This window comes from Mercurialis annua, linkage group LG4 (assembly GCF_937616625.2).
Source record: "Mercurialis annua linkage group LG4, ddMerAnnu1.2, whole genome shotgun sequence".
Classification (NCBI taxonomy): Eukaryota; Viridiplantae; Streptophyta; class Magnoliopsida; order Malpighiales; family Euphorbiaceae; genus Mercurialis; species Mercurialis annua.
Genome location: NC_065573.1, coordinates 7,740,443 through 7,761,871, shown reverse-complemented (window position 1 = coordinate 7,761,871; position 21,429 = coordinate 7,740,443). Strand labels below are relative to the sequence as shown.

At 36.9% G+C, this 21,429-nt stretch overlaps 2 protein-coding genes across 2 annotated transcripts; both read left to right on the top strand.

Moving 5' to 3' along the window:
• The first annotated feature begins 426 nt into the window (after positions 1-426).
• LOC126678249 (uncharacterized) lies at positions 427-3,234 on the top strand. The gene is made up of 4 exons (XM_050373151.1): positions 427-591; positions 688-1,908; positions 1,942-2,931; positions 2,986-3,234. Exons 1-4 carry the CDS (start codon positions 427-429, stop codon positions 3,232-3,234), a joined length of 2,625 nt encoding a protein of 874 aa, XP_050229108.1.
• Positions 3,235-5,021: 1,787 nt separating this feature from the next.
• On the top strand, positions 5,022-5,890 carry LOC126678248 (uncharacterized). The gene is made up of 3 exons (XM_050373150.1): positions 5,022-5,286; positions 5,404-5,663; positions 5,714-5,890. Exons 1-3 carry the CDS (start codon positions 5,022-5,024, stop codon positions 5,888-5,890), a joined length of 702 nt encoding a protein of 233 aa, XP_050229107.1.
• The last annotated feature ends 15,539 nt before the right edge of the window (positions 5,891-21,429 follow it).

Below are 21,429 nucleotides of genomic sequence, written 5' to 3'. Positions count from 1 at the left end.
GTCCAAATTCCACTTTAATAATTATCGATAACCATTTTATCGATATTATTTTTATAAATATTAATTCTCGTCTATATTCTATTTAATTTCTATTTTCTGGGAATTAAAAGCTCATTTTCAAATTTTAAGCTAAAGTTGACTTTTAGCCACTTTCTCAACTTTATCTCTTTAATCCAATTCCATCTTTCTTATGGAATATTATTATTGAAATTTTCTTATTAAAATTTCAATATCGACCTACTCGTTTCTCTTTATCTAACTACTCTGTTTAATTTCTTACTTTTCTCATTTTGACAATTCAAAATGAGACTCATCGCTTCTTTTCAAAATCTCGAAATTCCAGGTTATTACATTTAGTCTTTATTTTTCTTGTTTTACGCGTGTGGTTTGTTGACTGTGTTGTTTCAGGTACTCTTTTCTTAGTGTATGCATAATACACGACGCAAGGGACTACCGCCAGAACCGTTTCAACAAGACCTCACTACCTTTGAGCGAAGTGTTAGAAAATCAACACACTCAACTCAAAGGAATCTCAATATGGAGAACGCCAATGATGTTCCTCCTGGATTCAATAATGTGGGTGATAACAGAGTGATCCCGCAGAATCAAAATCAGCAGAATCCGCAGAATGCACACGGCTAGAATAATGATGGGCAGAGAGCACTGACTTTAATGGAATTCTTTCAGCCAAATGTGGGCAACACTACTCACGGCTACTTTGCTCATCCTGTGCATACGCCTCACTATGAAATCAAGACAAGTTTCATCCAGCTCTTAGAGGCTCGTTGTCTGTTCTATGGTCTGCCTACTGAAGATCCGAATGCACATCTAGCAAATTTCCTAGAGGTGTGTAGTACTTTCAAGATCAGTAACATGACTGAAGATGAGGTCTGGTTGCGCCTATTCCCATTTTCTCTAAGGGATAAGGCGAAACAATGGATCCATGCTTTACCTAGAGCAGGTGTGAACAATTGGGCAGACTTGGCAAAAGCTTTCATAAGCAAGTACTTCTCCATGGCAAAGAATGCAAAGTTGAAAAGGGATACTATGCTCTATCAACAACACGATGGAGAATCAATACATAAAGCTTGGGAGCGATATAAGGAGATGCAGAGGAAAGTTCCCCATCATCACATCACCGGGGAAAATCTGATCCAGAACTTTTACAATGGGTCCACTGAGTTGGGCAGAAGCGCTATAGATGTAGCTGCAGGCGGGTCACTAATGAAGAAGACAATTGATGAAGCATTCGCTTTACTAGATGAGATGGCCATGAATGGGTGTACTTGGCCGAATGAAAGGGCAAGAGTACCTGCGCAGAAAGGAGTAATGGCAGTCACCGCTGATCCGGCTGTGGAGAGTCTGAAAGCAAAGAATGCTGCATTGCAGGCTCAGGTGGATATTCTTATGAGGCAAACTGCAGGGATGAATATGGGACATGTTGCTGCAATTCAAAGTATCTGTGAAGTATGTGGAGATCCTACTCATGTGTCAAGTGACTGCTATGTGATGGGACAAGCTTTTAATGAGCAGGTCAATTTTGTGGGAGGACAGAGACAGGGTAATGATCCATATGCCGCTACTTACAACCAAGGATGGAGGAATCACCCGAACTTCTCACAGAAGGATAATGGGGGTAATGCCAACAACCAGGCAGGTCCGAGCTTTCAAGGAGGACAAAGGCCACAACATATTCAGGGCAACTTCCAGAATCATGAGAACTTCCAAAACCAGGGGAATTTCCAACATCAGAATGTTAGGCCACAACATCCACATGGCTTTCAGCAGAGAGAGCAGGGCGAATCTCTCCATAGCAAGTTTGACAAGATAATGGAGATGATGATGAAGAAGGATGCTGAGACGCAGCAGACATTTAAAAAGCATGCTGCCACCATCCATAATCTTGAGGTGCAGAATCAGCAGATGGCTAAAGCACTGTAGAGCAGGAATCAAGGGGGTCTACCATCTACTACAGAGGAAAACCCCAAAGAGCATCTCAAGGCCATTGAGTTAAGAAGTGGGAAAGCACTGGATGATCCATATGCAAGACGTGCCACAGTTGAGGCGGAAAAGGAACAGTGTGAGGGTGGCGAGCCTGAAAAGGTAGTTGCTAAACCACCTCCACCACCTCCTTTTGTGCCAAAGGTGCCATTCCCACACAGAGTGAAGAAGCCGCAAGACACTTGGAAGTTTCACAAATTTCTTGAAACTTTCAAGAAGCTACAGATAAACATCAGTCTGGCAGACACATTGAGAGAGATGTCGCACTATGTGAAGTTTCTCAAGGAGATCATCACCAACAAGCGGAGTTGGGATGCAGAGGGACCAGTACCAATGACAGAAAACTGTAGCTCAATCATATTGAGCAGTCTACCAACCAAGCTTAAGGATCCAAGGAGTTTCACTATCCCTTGTACTATCGGTAACATGCAATCTGTCAATTGCCTTTACGATTTAGGTGCTAGTATTAATTTGATGACCTTATCCCTTTTTCGTAGTATGTTTGGTGATCAACAGGTACAGGCTACGCCGATGATGCTGCAGCTAGCGGATCACTCTCTGAAGAAGCCACATGGGATTGTTGAAGATGTCCTAGTGAAGGTCAACAAATTCATAATCCCGGTTGATTTTGTTGTCCTTGACTACGCAGCGGACAAGGAGTGCCCGATGATATTGGGGCGACCATTCATGAACACTGGCAGAGCTCTTATCGATGTTCATGATGGCAAGCTGACTCTGTGGATTGAGGATGAAAGCGTCGAGTTTGACATGAGGAATATCACACGCCATTCAAATTCCGGAGGTGAATGTATGCGGGTAGACATGGTGGATGAGTTAGTAGAAGAACAACTAGCAGAAAACAAAGCCATCATGCAGTCTATGCCGAGTAAAGAGGAGAATGATGAAGAAGAGGAGTACATAGAGGAACCAGTCCTCGAACCATTGTTAAAGAGCAATCACATTACTCCTCCCTCTTGAGAGAAGCCACCAAAAGTGGAGCTCAAGACCTTGCCTGCACATTTGCGATATGCTTTCTTGGGAGCTGATGGCACTTTGCCAATTATCATCAGCAACAAGCTCACCAAGAAGCAAGAGCAGAGGGTCATTGATGTAGTCAAGGGACGTATCTTGGCTATTGGGTGGCAGATTTCGGACATCAGAGGGATTAGCCCTTCAGTAGTGATGCATCAGATTCATTTAGAGGATGAGTCTAAGGCATCTGCACAGAGATAGAGACGGCTGAACCCAAACATGAAGGAAGTGGTTCACAAGGAAATTCTGAAGCTACTTGATGCGGGCATCATCTATTCCATTTCAGATAGTTCATGGGTGAGCCCAATTCAGTGTGTGCCTAAGAAAGGCGGGATGACAGTTGTAGAGAATGAGAAAGGGGAGCATATCTCTACTCGTACAATTACTGGGTGGCGAGTGTGCATTGACTACAGGAAGCTGAACGGCGAAACTAGGAAGGATCACTTCCCGCTTCCTTTTATTGATCAGATGCTAGAGAGAGTGGCAGGACATGTGTTTTACTGTTTTCTGGATGGGTACTCTGGGTACAATCAGATCATTATTTATCCAGAGGACCAAGAGAAGACCACCTTTACTTGTCCATATGGCACTTTTGCCTACCGCCGCATGCCATTCGGTCTCTGCAATGCGCATGCTACGTTTCAGAGGTGCATGACTTCAATCTTCAATGATATGATTGAAGACATCATGGAAGTGTTCATGGACGACTTTTCAGTCTTCGGGGACTCCTTCGAGTGTTGTCTTCGAAATTTATACCGAGTCCTGCAGAGATGCGAAGAGACGAATTTTGTGTTGAACTGGGAAAAATGCCATTTCATGGTGGAAGAGGGCATTGTTTTGGGGCACAAGATATCCAGAGAGGGTATCGAGGTTGACAGGGCAAAGACAGAGGTGATTGAGAAGCTTCCACCTCCAATCACAGTGAAGGGAGTCCGTGCCTTTCTCAAGCACGCATGTTTTTATCGCAGGTTCATCAAGGACTTTTCTTCCATAGCGCGTCCTTTGTCTACCTTACTTGTCAAGGACGCGCCTTTTTTGTTTACTGATGCCTGTTTAGCTTCTTTTCTCAGGTTAAAGGAAGCATTAGTCACTTCCCCAGTCATATCTAGTCCGGATTGGGATCTGCCCTTTGAAATCATGTGCGATGCGAGCGATCAGGCCTTAGGAAGCATTCTGGGGCAGAGAAAGGACAAGAAGCTTCATGTCATCTATTATGCGAGTCGCACTCTAACAGGAGCTCAGCTGAACTACACTACAACGGAGAAGGAAATGCTAGCTGTAGTGTTTTCACTGGATAAATTTAGGCAGTATCTACTTGGCTCAAAGGTTATCATTTATACTTATCATGCTGCGCTGCGATACCTTTTTGCCAAGCAAGATGCAAAGCCTAGGTTGATTCGGTGGGTCTTTCTCCTGCAAGAGTTTGACTTGGAGATCAGAGACAAGAAAGGGAAAGAGAATGTGGTAGCAGACCACTTGTCACGGTTAGAGGTTCCTGAGCCAGTGATAGAAGGTGAAGTCATCAATGAAAGGTTTCCTGATGAGGCATTTATGCTGATTAAGGATACAATGAATCCATGGTATGCAGACTTCGCCAACTATCTATCAGCTGACATTATGCCCCCGGACATGAACAGTCACCAGCGCAAGAAGTTCCTCTCTGATGTTAAGCGCTATCTGTGGGATGAGCCTTTTCTATTCCGAGTTTGTGCAGATGAGATGATCCGGAGATGTGTTGCAGAGGAAGAAATGTTGGCCATTATGACTCAGTGCCATTCTTCAGCCTATGGGGATCACTATGCTTCGGGTAGGACAGCAGCACGAGTTCTAGAGAGTGGTTTTTACTAGCCTACACTTCATAGGGATGTGAGATATTTTGTGCAGCACTGTGACAGATGCCACCGAACTGGAAATATATCAAGGCGCGATGAGATGCCTCTTTCTTCTATTCAAGAGGTCGAGATTTTGATGTATGGGGTATTGACTTCATGGGACCATTCCCTGTGTCATGTGGGAACTTGTATATCTTGGTGTGTGTCGACTATGTGTCGAAATGGGTGGAAGCAGCTGCTTTGCCCACTAATGATGGAAAAGTGGTCCCAATGTTCCTGAAGAAGTTGATCAATAGATTTGGGGTGCCACGGGCGATCATCAGTGATGGAGGGTCACATATTTGCAATCGGCAGTTTTCTGCCCTGATGAGGAAATACCATGTTTATCACAGAGTGGCAACTCCATATCACCCTCAGACTAGTGAATAGGTTGAAGTGTCTAATATGGAGTTGAAGCGCATTCTTGAAAAGACAGTGAACAGCTCACGCAAAGACTGGTCTCAGAAATTGGATGATGCATTGTGGGCATATTGAACAGCATTTAAAACGCAAACTGGTATGCCACCTTACAGACTGGTTTATGGGAAAGCTTGTCACTTACCTTTGGAGTTAGAGCATCGCGCATACTGGGCCATCAAAGAGTTAAATTTTGACCCTCGACTCTCGAAGCAGAAGCGCCTTTTGCAACTGAATGAACTTGATAGTTTCGCTTGTCGGCATATGAGAATGCCAAGTTGTACAAGGAAAAGATCAAGAAATGGCACGATGCTCATATCGTGCATAAGCAGTTTACAGAAGGCAGTCATGTGCTACTATATAACTCTCGCTTGCGTTTATTCCTGGGCAAGCTGAAGTCAAGATGGAGCGGTCTTTTCAAAGTGCGACATGTAGTTGAATATGGCGCAATCGAGCTCGAAAATGCAAGTGGGGAGACTTTCAAAGTCAATGGACATCGGTGCAAGCCGTATTTAGGTCCTTTGACAAAAGAAGGAAGAGAGTGCTATACTCTCGATGCTCCAAATTGAGTCAGGTACTTATGGTCAACGCTAGTGACCTAAAACAAGCGGTATTTGGATGAAAAATCCAAATAATCTATGTTTCACTGCATTTTGGTTTTATTTTGTGCAATTAGTTAGGTTTAATTTCATAATTTTAATCGTGTTTGTTTTGATTGTTTAGTTTATTTTGTCGTGTGTAATTAGTGTTAGTTCAGATTGATCCCGGGGTGTTTGGTTTCATGTGTGTAGGTCTATGAGTAAAAAGAAAAACTTCTCCTGCAGCTGCATAGTACCTCGCGACGTGAGAAAAGGTGTCTCACGTCGCGAGACAGTCTCTCTCGCGTCGCGAGGATCAGGTCTCGCGTCGCGAGGTCGGGTTTTGATACTCACATAAATGAAACTCGCGCCTGATCCGATCATTATTTCAAAAATCAAAATCATACCCAAATCCCCTCTCCCTAGTGCAAAAATAACCCTAATCATTCCCCTCTCAAATCCCATCTAAATTTCACCTTAATTTCACCCAATTCAACCTGCATACATACTCCACAAACCCTAAACATACTACCCATCTCCTATTCTCTCCTATTTTTCATTGTTGCTGCCAAGATGAGCTTTAGAAGTAAGAATCCTATTTTTGGTCCCGATGATGATGTCCTATATTCAGAGGATGCGGAAGTTGAGTGGGTTCCTGATTCTCTGCCGCCTTCTCCTACTCAACTACGAAGGAATCGTTCAAAGGGTGCTGCTGCCATCGCCTCAACCGTAACTCAGCCAGCGCGCGCCAAGAAAAAGAAAGACTTAGCAGCCAGGTTTGGCGCTCCTTTCCCTATTTACTCTGTTGAGGAAGGAAAGCGCTTTGATGCATTGAAAAATCATAGTATTGTAGGATGTCGGTTTTTAGATATTGCTACTCTGGATGCTTTGTTTATCAAAGATGAAGTTGCAGGACATATGAGGAGGTGGGGGTTTTGGATGATATGGGATAGTGATCACACAGTGTACCATGACTTGACAAGAGAATTCTTCACCACTTTAGCTGGAGGAGAGGGTGTTGAGCCAGACTACACGTTCAGGATGCGAGGGCAAGAGTATACAATGAATATGGCGTGGTTGAGGACCACTTTCGGTATGCCTTTTGGAGGAATTCGAATCATACCTCCTAGTTTTGACAAGAACGCATTGTGGCAACAACTCTCTAGGGAACCGAAATTCGTCACAGATGCTAAGGTGAACTTCATTCAAGATGTTTCTATCATTTTAGCCTATAAGTGGTATAAATATAATAACTGCGGGTTAACTGAGGCGAATAAGGTGGGCATGAAAGACTTGGTTGTTGTTTATTCACTGGTGAATCACAATAGCAGAGAATCAAAAATTAATATGTCATACAGGATTTTGGATATGTTGTTAGATATGCAGAATCCGAAGAAGTCATCTAGCCCGTTAGGGATGGGGTTGATTGTTGCTGGTATTGCCGACATTCTTGAGGTATATACAGCGGAAGAACTAGAGGGGCTAGCAAAAACCAAGGCGAAGCACATTGTGCTTCACTATCTGAAGAAGTGTCACTTAGTGGACACTGACGAAGCTGTACTTCCTTACTTTAGGAGGCCTGGATGGGTGAAGAAGTATGGTGCGGGCGAGCCAGCACAGGGAGAGCAAGTAGTTGAGGAGGCAGCTGAACATTCTGCACCTCAGGAGGTACACTAGAAGGTCCATCACTTAGAGGGACAGCCAGACACAGGGTATGGGTGGACTCAGTTAGGTCAGCAGATGCAGACACTGCAGAGAGATATGGTAGAGCAGAGGACAGACTCACATGCCATGCAGCGACAGCTGGATCAGATGTGGGCTATGCAGCAGCAAATGTGGAGTTCTCAGCAGTATCACGAGCAGATGATGAGGGGCTATCTGAGAGGCACATGCACGGGAGATTATCCATCTCCGCCACCACCGGCCGATCACTAGAGTTCTTTTCCCTTTTCACCCTCATTTATGTTTTATTTTCAATTTTATTTGTTTTTCAGTTTTCTTTTATTTTGTTTTGATACTTCATTGCATTGGGGACAATGCATGAACTAGTGTGAGGGTGGAGGAAAGAAAACTTCCTTAGGATTATATTTATGTTATGTCTTTATCGCTTTTGTGTGTTTTGGTTTGTAGGATGTGATGTAGCGAACTTCTTTGCAGATGTTTTTATTTGTTTTGTGCTTAATATGTTCGCATTTTACTTAATTTAGGTTGTCCTCATTTTTATGTCTATGTCTTATTTCTTGCCAATGTCAAAAGTGTGAAATTTTAGTGTTCATATTCCCCCTATTTAATGAGTTGGTTAATTATTGTCTTTGTGTGTGAACAACATTGTGAGAATGACAGCTAAATAACTTTTGCCTAGTTAGCCAGCATGAATTAATAGGACTGAGGTGAAATTTTACACTTTGAAAAACATGTTCTTTATTTTGAATATTGTGAAATTTGGCATGAAAATCTTGACAGGAGCACTTGTGCAAATTCTTAAATTGTGAGCAATTAAACATGTTTGTATTTTAAATCACCTTGTGTCTACCCAGTTTTGTGAGATTTTTTAGCCTTATCGAGCATACTTTTTATGTCTCATTTTATTCTGGTGTGAGTCGGTACATGTTGATTTTCTAGAACTTGCCTTACGTTCACAGTAAAATTGCATTTTAGGTTGAATAATTAAAAAGTGATAAATGGCAATTAGGATAACCCATTCGTTAGACCACTTTAAATAGCCTACCCATTTTTCCTTAGTTTAACCAAGTTGAGCCTTAGCCATATTTTTTGTTGCTTTACACACAGTTCACACACCTTACCTTTTCATATCTCCCTCTTTTCTACTTTATTTTGACTTGACAAATTGATGGATATGCAGGAAACTAGTGTGAGGATGTATAACATCCTCAGCTCATGATATTAGATTGATTATCTCTTGTTTGATTTGATTAGCGTTGCCTTTTCCAGTTCAAGAAAAAGAGCGAGAAAAATAATAGAAAGCTTGAAAAAGGAAGCAAAGAAAAAGAAAAAAAATAGAAAAGCTGAGCTTAAAAGATTTAACTCTTAAAATAAGAACTCAAGGCATGAAAAATAAAGAAAAAAGATATTGATATAGAAAAAGAGCTGAAGTTTACTTAAATGGTTTCCAATTTATGTTTGTTGATTTGTCAAGTCATTTTCAGCATGTTGTTTACCTTCTTCCACACCTAACCTAGACCCCAGTACAACCCGTTAAAAGTCCATTTTGATTCTTTTTGTTTGACTTAACTGAGTAGTAGAATTGTGGACTATAGGCAAGCTTATGGCAAGATTACATGTATTGATGTGAGAGCTTAATTTTTATACCTTTTACACTTGTGTGCAAGAGACTACTTTGTGAGAAGTTACTTGGTGATTTCATTATACAGGCTTGTGATTTTGCTCATTTGCTTGAGTTTCATGTGTTGTTTTTGAATTGATTGGATTGCCTTTATGATCAATGTGATTTTGAAAATCATGTTTTAATAAGTGTATCCGTGTAGTCTCGGTGTTATTGGTTCATGATTTGGCACTAGGCATTGTTATTTGATATTATTCTTTCACTGTTGTTTAGCTCAAAGGTTAGTTTTGATCGATTCATTATTCAGGGGGGTGAGAGTGCTTTAATTTCTTATTCTCTGACTTGGTATTGTGACTGGCAATTGGCATTGTTCTTTATTTGCTTGCGGACAAGCAAAAGGTAAGTGTGAGGATGTTTGATAGGACTAGATTTACTCCTATTTTTTAGGGCTTTTTGTGTTAATTTTTATGATTGTAGTGATACAATTGATCCCGTTCTGGTATTTATTTGTAGTTTCTAAGTGTTGTAGGTACTTTGAAGAAATAGGATGCTTTTCGGGCAAATGTGAACAACATTGGACATGGGCGACAAACCGAGTATTGTTGGAGCAAATTAACTTAAGTTTAAGGTCTAAACATTTGGTGGAGATGTCTTCAATTTCGCCGATGTTCCTCACGATGTTGTCACGATGAAGCTCGCGTCGCGAGCCTTAGTATTTCAGGTCTTACGACGCGAGACCTATGTCTCACGACGTGAGACCCATGGAAAAAATACGACGAAGTTTGTCACGATCAGCTCACGCCAAGCATCACGTCACCACCCCCTCAATCAAAGTTCTCACGACGTGAAGGGTGGGTCTCGCGTCGCGAGACCCCAGAATTCAGCCAGAAACGTGTTGTTTTTACAAGTTTGCCACTGCGAGAAATCGATGCATTGCTGAAGTCTAAGGGGCATATTTGACATTTCAAAGAGCTACAAATCATAATTTGACCCTAATTACACATGGGTATAAATAGTTAAGGACTAAATCTTGTAAAGGGTTCGACGAATTTACCGCTTTCTAGACAAAAACCCTAGTTTCATAGATTATACTTTTCATCGCTTCGTTCTTGGATTAATTTCATTATTGTTTCTCCAATTATTATTAGTTTACATTCGAACAAGGTACGATTCATCTTAATTCTATATTCAGTATTGATTTTAATTATAGAATGATTTCTTTAATTGTTTCTTTAAGTCTTTTTATTATTATGTCTAGTTAAACACTTCATTGGGGATTATTAACCAAAATTATGTCTGTTTAATTGAATTGGATTTATGGGTTTTTGTTCTTGATGGGTTTTAATTATTGTGCTTATTGTTTAGCCTAAACTGATCACTTAGTATATGCCTTATGTTTTAGTTTTAGCTCGAGAGAGTAAAATTGGAATAGAACAATATAATTAAGAACGCAGGAGTTGATTGTGCGAGAGTGAATTAACGAGTGCGTGTTCTTTGAATTTGCTTAACAATCATTTAATTGATTTATACATAGGTTAATCATTGTGCGAGAGTGAATAATTAACCTAGTATTAGTTAGTTTAATGCTTTTGCCTGTAATTGCTCGAGAGAGAATTTTAGGTACTTTAGATTAGTTCGAACCTCATCAAAACAATACAATCCATAACCCGAATCAAGTAAACAGCATAACGAAGATTAATAATCCCTGCTTTTTCCATTATTGTTAAACAATCACTTTAATTACAGTTTTAGTTTACCTAAATCTACAATAGTTAATATCTGTCTTTTAATTTACAAAACAAACAAAAATTATCTTTTTGGCTATTCGAATCGAGTCTCTTAACTGGTTGTCTTCAGAGCTTTCTCTGTGGGTACGATATCCGGACTTCGCAGTCTGTATTACAAGTTGGCTACGTACGCTTGCGTATTTTTACCAACATGAACGTTTGGCTAAAATCGTTAAAAAGTGAAACGTTTGGATTTGTTTCATAACGTTTGTATATATTTGTCTTAAATCACTAAGAAGGTGAAACGTTAGGCTTTGTTTCGTAACGTTTGTAAATGTTTGGCTTAAATCGATAAGAAGGTGAAAAGTTTAGATTTGTTTCGTAACGATTGTAAACGTTTGTCTAAAATCGCTAAAAAGGTGAAACACTTGGATTTGTTTCGTAATGTTTGTAAACGTTTGGTTTAAATTGCTAAAAAAGTGAAACGCTTGGATTTGTTTCGTAACGTTTGTAAATGTTTGGCTAATATTGCTACAAAGTTGAAACGCTTGGATTTGTTTCATATCCTTTGTAAACGTTTGGCTTAAATTGCTAAAAAGGTGAAATGTTTGGATTTGTTTTGTAACGTTTATAAACGTTTGGCTTCAATCGCTAAAAAGGTGAAACGTTTGGATTTGATTCGTAACGTTTGTAAACATTTGGCATAAATCGCTAAAAAGGTTAAATGTTTGGATTAGTTTCGTAACGTTTGTAAACGTTTGGCATAAATCGCTAAAAATGTGAAATGTTTGGATTTGTTTCGTAACGTTTTAAACGCTTGGCTTAAATCGCTAAAATGGGGGAACATTTGGATTTGTTTTGTAACATTTGTAAACGTTTGGCTTAAATTGCAAAAAAGGTGAAACTCTTGGATTCGTTTCGTAACATTTTAAACGTTTTGTTTTGTTTCGAAACGTTTGTAAAGGTTTAGCTTAAATCGCTAAAAAGGTGAAACGTTTGGATTTGTTACGTATTGTTTGTAAACGTTTTTCTTAAATTTCTAAAAAGGCAAAACGTTTGGATTTGTTTCGTAAAGTTTCTAAACGTTTGGCTTAAATTGCAAAAAAGGCGAAACGTTTGGAGTTGTTCCGTAGCGTTTGTAAACGTTTGGCTTAAATCGCTAAAAAGGTGAAACATTGAAATTTCGTAACGTTTGTAAACGTTTGGCTTAAATTGCTAAAAAGGGGAAACGCTTGGATTTGTTTCGTAACGTTTGTAAATATTTGGCTTAAATTGCTAAAAAGGTGAAACGTTTTGATTTGTTTCGTAGCGTTTTAAACGTTTGGTTTTGTTTCGTAACGGTTGTAAACGTACGGCTTAAATCGCTAAAAATGTGAAACGTTTGTATTTGTTTCGTAACATTTGTAAACGTTTGGCTTAAATTGCTAGAAAGGGGAAACGTTAAGATTTGTTTCATAACGTTTGTAAACATTTGGCTTAAATTGCTGAAAAGGTTACATGTTTGGATTTGTTTCGTAACCTTTGTAAACGTTTTGCTCAAATCGCTAAAAAGGTGAAACGTTTGGTTTTGTTTCATATCCTTGTAAATGTTTGGCTTACATCGGTAAAAAGGTGAAACGTTTGGATTTGTCTCTTAACGTCTGTAAACGTTTTGCATAAATTGCTAAAAAGGTGACACGTTTAGATTTGTTTCGTAACCTTCGTAAACGTTTGGATTATATCGCTAAAAAGGTGAAACGTTTGGATTTGTTTCGTAATGTTTGAAAATGTTTGGCTTAAATCGCTAAAAAGGTGACACGTTTGGATTTGTTTAGTAACCTTTGTAAATGTTTGGTTTAAATCGCCAAAAAGGTGAAACGTTTGGAATTGTTTCACAACGTTTGTAAACGTTTAGCTTAAATCGCTAAAAAGGTGAAACGGTTGGATTTTTTCCACAACGTTTGAAAACGTTCGGCTTAAATCGCAAAAAAAGTGAAAGGTTTAGTTTTATTTCGTAACGTTTGTAAACGTTCGGCTTACATCGCAAAAAAGGTGAAACGTTTAGTTTTGTTTCGTAACGTTTGTAAACGTTCGGCTTAAATCGCAAAAAAGGTGAAACGTTTGATTTTGTTTCATAACGTTTACAAACGTTGGGCTTAAATTGCTAAAAAGGGGAAACGTTTGGATTTGTTTCGTAAAGTTTGTAAACGTTTGGCTGAAATTGCTAAAAATGTGAAACGTTTGGATTTGTTTCGTAACGTTTGTAAACGTTTTGTTTAAATTGCTAAAAAGGTGCAACGCTTGGATTTCAGTCGTAACATTTGTAAACGTTTGGCTTAAATTGCTAAAAAGTTGAAACTCTTGGATTTGATTCGTAACGTTTGTAAACGTTTGGCTTAAATTGCTAAACAGGTGAAATGCTTGGTTTATTTCGTAACGTTTGTAAAGGTTTGGATTAAATCGCTAAAAATGTGAAACATTTCGATTTGTTTCATAACGTATTAAACGTTTCGTTTTGTTTCGTAATGTTTAGCTTAAATCGCTAAAAAGGTGAAACGTTTAAATTTGTTTTGTAGCGTTTGTGAAATTTTGGCTTAAATTGATAAAAAGGGGAAACATTTGGATTTGTTTCGTAACAATTTGTAAACGTTTGGCTTAAATCGCTAAAAAGGTGAAACGTTTGGATTTATTTCATTACGCTTGTATATGTTTGGCTTAATTGCTAAAAGGGGAAACGTTTAGATTTGTTTCGTAACGTTTGTAAACGTTTGGCTTAAATTGCTAAAAAGGGGAAACGTTTGGATTTGTTTCGTAACGTTTTAAACGTTTTGTTTAAATACCTAAAAAGGTGAAACCCTTGGATTTGTTTCGTAATATTTGTAAACGTTTGGCTTAAATCGCTAAAAAGTTGAAACGCTTGGATTTGTTTCGTAACGTTTGTAAACGTTTGGCTTAAATTGCTAAAAAGTTGAAACGCTTGGATTTGTTTCGTAACGTTTGTATACGTTCGGCTTAAATAGCTAAAAGGGGAAACGTTCTAATTTGTTTTGTAACGTTTGTAAACGTTTGTCTTAAATTGCTAAAAAGGTAAAACGCTTGGATTTGTTTCGTAACATTTGTAAACGTTTGGTTTAAATTGCTAAACAAGTGAAATGCTTGGATTTGTTTCATAACGTTTGTAAACGTTTGGCTTAAATTGCTAAAAATGTGAAACGCTTTGTTTTGTTTCGTAACGTTTGTAAAGGTTTGGCTTAAATTGCTAAATAGGTGAAAAGCTTAGTTTGTTTCGTAACGTTTGTTAGGGTTTTTCTTAAATCGCTAAAAATATGAAACGTTTGGATTTGTTTCGTAACGTTTTAAGCGTTTGGTTTTATTTCGTAACGTTTGTAAACGTTAGGCTTAAATTGCTAAAAAGGCGAAACGTTTGGATTTGTTTCATAACGTTTGTAAACGTTTGGCTTAAATCACTAAAAAGGGGAAACGTTTGGATTTTTTCGTAACGATTGTAAACGTTTGGCTTAAATCGCTAAAAAGGGGAAACGTTTGAAATTTCGCAACGTTTGTAAACGTTTGATTTAAATTTCTAACAACGTGAAACGCTTGGATTTGTTTCGTAACGTTTGAAAATGTTTGGCTTGAAATGCTAAAAAGGTGAAACGGTTAGATTTGTTTCGAAATGTTTTGAACGTTTGGATTTATTTCATAAAATTTCAAACGTTTGGTTTTGTTTCGTAACATTTGTAAACGTTCGGCTTAAATCGCTAAAAAGGTGAAAAGTTTTTATTTTTTCCGTAATGTTTGCAAACGTTTGGCTTAAATTGCAACAAAGGGGAAACGTTTGGATTTGTTTCGTAGCGTTTGTAAACGTTTTGCTTAAATTGCTAAAAAGGTGACACGTTTGGATTTGTTTCTTAACCTTTTTAAACGTTTGGCTTAATCGCTAAAAAGGTGACACATTTGGATTTGTTTCATAACCTTTGTAAACGTTTGGCTTAAATCGCTAAAAAGGTGAAACGTTTGGATTTTTTTCGTAACATTTGTAATCGTTTGGCTTAAATCGCTAAAGAGGTGAAACGTTTGTATTTGTTTCTCAACGTTTGCAAACGTTTGGCTTAAATCGCTAAAAAGGTGAAACGTTTGGATTTGTTTCGTAATATTTGTAAATGTTCGGCAAAAATCGCTAAAAAGGTGAAACGTTTAGATTTGTTCCGTAACGTTTGTAAACGTTCGGCTTAAATCGAAAAAAAGGTGAAACATTTAGATTTGTTCCGGAACGTTTGTAAACGTTCGGCTTAAATTGCAAAAAAGGTGAAACGTTTGGATTTGTTTCGTAACGTTTGTAAACGTATGGCGTAAATATCTTAAATGTTGTGCATAAATCGCTAAAAATGTGAAACGTTTGGATTTGTTTCATACCGTTTGTAAAAGTTCGGCTTAAATTCCTATAAAGGTGAATCATTTGGGTTATTTCCGTAACGTTTGAAAATGTTTTCCTTAAATCGCTAAAATGGTGAAACGTTTGGGTTTGTTTCGTAACGTTTGTAAACGTTCGGCTTAAATTTCTAAAAATGTGAAACGTTTGGATTTGTTTCGTAACGTTTTAAAGGTTTGGCTTAAGTTGCTATAAAGGTGAAATGCTTGGATTTGTTTCATAACGTTTGTAAACGTTTGGCTTAAATTGCTAAAAATGCGAAACGTTTGGATTAGTTTCAGAACATTTGTAAACGTTTGGTTTAAGTTGCTAAAATGGGGAAACGTTTGGCTTAAATCGCTAAAAAGGTAAAACGTTTGGATTTGTTTCGTAACGTTTGTAAACATTTTTCTTAAATTGCAAAAAAGGTGACACGTTTGGATTTGTTTCGTTACCTTTGTAAACGTTTGGCTTAAATTGCTAAAAAGGTGAAACGTTTGGATTTGTTTCAGAACGATTGTAAACGTTTGGTTTAAGTTGCTAAAATGGGGAAACGTTTGGCTTAAATCGCTAAAAAGGTGAAACGTTTGGATTTGTTTCGTAACGTTTGTAAACATTTTGCTTAAATTGCTAAAAAGGTGACACGTTTGGATTTGTTTCGTTACCTTTGTAAACGTTTGGCTTAAATTGCTAGAAAGGTGAAACGTTTGGATTTGTTTTGTAACGTTTGTAAACATTTGGCTTAAATCGCTAAAAAGGTGAAACGTTTGGATTTGTTTCATAACGTGTGTAAACTTTTGGCTTAATTCACTAGAAAGGCGAAACGTTTGGATTTGTTCTTTAACGTTTGAAAACGTTTGGCTTAAATCTCAAAAAAGGGGAAACGTTTGGTTTTTTTGTCACATTTATAATCGTTTGGCTTAAATCACTAAAAAGGTGAAACGTTTGGATTTGTTTAGTAACGTTTGTAGATGTTCGGCTTAAATCGATAAAAGTTGAAACGTTTGGATTTGTTTAGTAACGTTTGTAATAATTTGGATTAAATTCATAGAAATGTGAAATGTCTGAATTTGTTTCGTAACGTTTTAAACGTTTGGTTTAAATTGAGAAAAAGTTGAAACGCTTGGATTTGTTTCTCAACATTTTAAATGTTTGGTTTGAATTGAGAAAAAGTTGAAACGCTTGGATTTGTTTCGTAACATTTGTAAACGTTTGGCTTATCTTGCTAAAAAGTTGAAACTCTTGGATTTGTTTCGTAACGTTTGTAAACGTTCGTCTTAAATCGCTAAAAGGTGAAAATTTTGGATTTGTTTCGTAACATTTGTAAACGTTTGGCTTAAAATGCTAAAAAGGTGAAACGCTTGGATTTGTTTCGTGACGTTTGTATATGTTTGGCTTAAATTGCTAAATAGGTGAAACGCTTGGATTTGATTAGTAACGTTTGCAAACGTTAGGCTTAAATCGCTAAAAAGGGGAAACGTTTGGATTTGTTTGTAAACGTTTGGCTTAAACTGCTAAAAAAGAGAAACGTTTGGATTTGTTTCATAACGTTTTAAACTTTTGGTTTTGTTTCGTAACGTTTGTAAACCTTCGGCTTAAATCGCTAAAAAGGGGAAACGTTTGTATTTGTTTCGTAACTTTTGTAAACGTTTGCCTTAAATCGCTAAAAGGTGAAACGTTTGGATTTGTTTCGTAGCGTTTGTAAACGTTTTGCTTAAATTGCTAAAAAGGTGACACGTTTGGATTTGTTTCTTAACCTTTTTAAATGTTTGGCTTAATCGCTAAAAAGGTGACACATTTGGATTTGTTTCATAACCTTTGTAAACGTTTGGCTTAAATCGCTAAAAAGGTGAAACGTTTGGATTTGTTTCGTAACATTTGTAAACGTTGGCTTAAATCGCTAAAAAGGTAAAACGTTTGGATTTGTTTCGTAACATTTGTAAACGTTTGGCTTAAATCGCTAAAGAGGCGAAACGTTCGTATTTGTTTCTCAACATTTGCAAACGTTTAGCTTAAATCGCTAAAAAGGTGAAACGTTTGGATTTGTTTCGTAATATTTGTAAATATTCGGCAAAAATCGCTAAAAGGGTGAAATGTTTAGATTTGTTCCGAAACGTTTGTAAACGTTCGGCTTAAATCGAAAAAAAGGTGAAATGTTAAGATTTGTTCCGGAACGTTTCTAAACGTTCGGCTTAAATTTCAAAAAAGGTGAAACGTTTGGATTTATTTCGTAACGTTTGTATACGTTCGGTGTAAATCGCATAAACGTTGTACTTAAATCCTATAAGGTGAAACATTTGGGTTTGTTTCATAAGGTTTGTAAAAGTTCGGCTTAAATTGCTAAATAGGTGAATCGTTTGGGTTATTTCCGTAATGTTTGAAAACATTTGCCTTAAATCGCTAAAAAGGTGAAACGTTTGGTTTTGTTTCGTAACGTTTGTAAACGTTCGGCTTAAATTGCTATTAATGTGAAACGTTTTGATTTGTTTCGTAAAGTTTTAAAGGTTTTGCTTAAGATGCTAAAAAGGTGAAACGCCTGGATTTTTTTCGTAACGTTTGTAAACGTTTGGCATAAATTGCTAAAAATGTGAAACGTTTGGATTAGTTTCAGAACGTTTGTGAACGTTTGGTTTAAGTTGTAAAAATGGCGAAACGTTTGGCTTAAATCGCTAAAAAGGTGAAACTTTTGGATTTGTTTCGTAATTTTTGTAAACATTTTGCTTAAATTTATAAAAATGTGACACGTTTGGATTTGTTTCGCTACCTTTGTAAACGTTTAGCATAAATCGCTAAAAAGGTGAAACGTTTGGATTTGTTTTGTAACGTTTGTAAACATTTGGCTTAAATCGCTAAAAAGGTGAAACGTTTGGATTTGTTTCATAACGTGTGTAAACTTTTGGCTTAATTCACTAGAAAGGTGAAACGTTTGGATTTGTTCAGTAACGTTTGAAAACGTTTCGCTTAAATCGTAAAAAAGTTGAAACGTTTGGTTTTTTTTGTAACGTTTGTAATCGTTTGGCTTAAATCGCTAAAAAGGTGAAACGTTTGGATTTGTTTAGTAGCGTTTGTAAATGTTCGGCTTGAATCGCTAAAAAGATGAAACGTTTGGATTTGTTTAGTAACGTTTGTAAACATTTGGATTAAATTGCTAGAAATGTGAAACGTCTGGATTTGTTTCGTAACATTTTAAACGTTTGGTTTAAATTGAGAAAAAGTTGAAACGCTTGGATTTGTTTCGTAATGTTTGTAAACGTTTGGCTTATATTGCTAAAAAGTTGAAACTCTTTGGATTTGTTTCGTAACGTTTGTAAACGTTTGGTTTAAATCGCTAAAAATGAGAAACGTTTGATTTTTTCGTAATGTTTCTAAATGTTTGGCTTATATTGCTAAAAAGGTGAAACGTTTGGTTTTGTTTTGTAACGTTTGTAAATGTTCGGCTAAACATGGCTTAAAAGGTGAAACTTTTGGATTTGTTTCGTAACTTTTGTAAACGTTTGGATTAAAATGCTAAAAAGGTGAAACGCTTGGATTTGTTTCGTGACGTTTGTAAATGTTGGGCTTAAATTGCTAATTAGGTGAAACGCTTGGATTTGATTCATAAAGTTTGTAAGCGTTAGGTTTAAATCGCTAAAAAGTGGAAACTTTTGGATTTGTTTGTAAACGTTTGGCTTTAACTGCTAAAAAAGGGAAACATTTGGGATTGTTTTGTAACGTTTGTAAACGTTTGGCTTAAACTGCTAAAAAGGAGAAACGTTTGGATTTGTTTCATAACGTTTTAAACGTTTGGTTTTGTTTCGTAACGTTTGTAAACGTTCGGCTTAAATCGCTAAAAAGGGGAAACGTTTGTATTTGTTTCGTAACTTTTGTAAACGTTTGGCTTAAATCGCTAAAAGATGAAACGTTTGGATTTATTTCGTAGAGTTTGTAAACGTTTGGCTTAAATCACTAAAAAGGTGATACATTTGGATTTGTTTCGTAACGTTTATAAACGTTTTGCTTAAATTTCTAAAAAAGGTGATACGTTTGGATTTGTTTCGTAACCTTTGTAAACGTTTGGCTTAAATCGCTAAAAAAGTGAAACGATTGGATTTGTTTCGTAATGTTTGTAAACGTTCGTCGTAAATCGCTAAAAAGGTGAAACGTTTGGATTTGTCTCGTAACCTTTGTAAACGTTTGGCTTAAATCGTTAAAAAGGTGAAACGTTTGGATTTGTTTCGTAACATTTGTAAACGTTGTGTTTAAATCGCTAAAAAGGTGAAACGATTGGATTTGTTTCATAACGTTTGTAAACGTTTGGCTTAAATCGCTAAAAAGGTGAAACGTTTGGTTTAAATTGCTAAAAAGCTGAAACGCTTGGATTTGTTTCGTAACGTTTGTAAATGTTTGTCTTAAATTGCTAAAAAGGTGAAACACTTGGATTTGATTGTAACTTTTGTAAACGTTTGGCTTAAATTGTTAAAAACGTGAGACGCTTGGTTATGTTTTGTATTGTATGTAAAGGTTTGGCTTAAATCGGCAGAAATGTGAAACGTTTGGATTTGTTTCGTAAGTTTTTAAACATTCGGTTTTGTTTCGTAACGTTTGTAAAAGTTTGGCTTAAATCGCTAAAAAGGTGAAACATTTGGTTTTGTTTTGTACCGTTTGTAAACGTTCGGCTTAAATTGCTAAACGTTTGAATTTGTTTCGTAACATTTTGTAAACATTTGGCTTAAATCGCTAAAAGGTCAAACGTTTGGATTTGTTTCATTATGTTTGTAAATGTTTGGCTTAAATAGCCAAAAAGGTGAAATGTTTGGATTTGTTTGGTAACATTTGTAAACGTTTGGCTTAAAACGTTAAAAAGGTGAAACGTTTGGATTTGTTTCGTAACGTTTGTAAACGTTTGGCTTAAATCGCTAAAAAGGTGAAACATTTGGATTTGTTTCGTAACATTTGTAAACGTTTGGCTTAATGTGCTAAAAAGGTGAAACACTTGGATTGGTTTTGTAACGTTTGTAAACATTTGGCTTAAATTGCTAAAAAGGTGAAACATTTGGATTTGTTTCATAACTTTTGTAAACATTTGGCTTAAATCGCTAAAAATGCGAAACGTTTGGATTTGTTTCGTAAAGTTTGTAAACGTTTGGCTTAAATCGCTAAAAAGGTGAAACATTTGGATTTGTTTCGTAACGTTTGTAAACGTTTGGCTTCAATCGTTAAAAAGGTGAAACGTTTGGATTTGTTTCGTAATGTTTGTAAACATTTGGCATAAATCGCTAAAAAGTTAAAATGTTAGGATTTGTTTCGTAACGTTTTAAATGTTTGGCTTAAATCGCTAAAATGGGGAAACGTTTGGATTTGTTTCGTAACTTTTTTAAACCTTTAGCTTAAATTGCTGAAAAGGTGAAATGTTTGGTTTTGTTTCGTAAAGTTTGTAAACGTTCGGCTTAAATCGCTAAAAAGGTGAAACGTTTGGATTTGTTTCGTAACTTTTGTAAACATTTGGCTTATATTGCTAAAAAGGGGAAACGCTTCGATTTGTTTCGTTGCGTTTGCAAATGTTTGGCTTCAATTACTAAAAAGGTGAAACGCTTGATTTGTTTCGGAACGTTTGTAAACGTTTCAATTAAATTGCTAAAAAGGTGAGACGTTTGGATTTGTTTGGAAGCGTTTGTAAACATTTGGCTTACATCGCTAAAAAGGTGAAACGTTTGGATTTGTTTCGTATCGTCTGTAAGTGTTTGGCTTAAATCGCTAAAAAGGTGAAATGTTTTGACTTGTTTCGTAACGTTTGTAAACGTTTGGCTTAAATTGCTAAAAAGGTAAAACGCTTGGCTTTATTTCGTAACGTTTGTAAGGGTTTGGCTTAAATCTCTAAAAATATGAAACGTTTAGATTTGTTTCGTAACGTTTTAAACGTTTGGTTTTGTTTCGTAACTTTTGTAAATGTTTGGCTTATATCGCTAAAAAGGTGAAACGTTTGAAGTTGTTTCGTAACATTTGTAAACGTTTGGCTTAAATCGCTAAAAAGGCGAAACGTTGGGATTTGTTTCGTAACGTTTGTAAGCGTTTGGCTTAAATCGCTAAAAAGGTGAAGCACTTAGATTTGTTTCGTAACGTTTGTAAACGT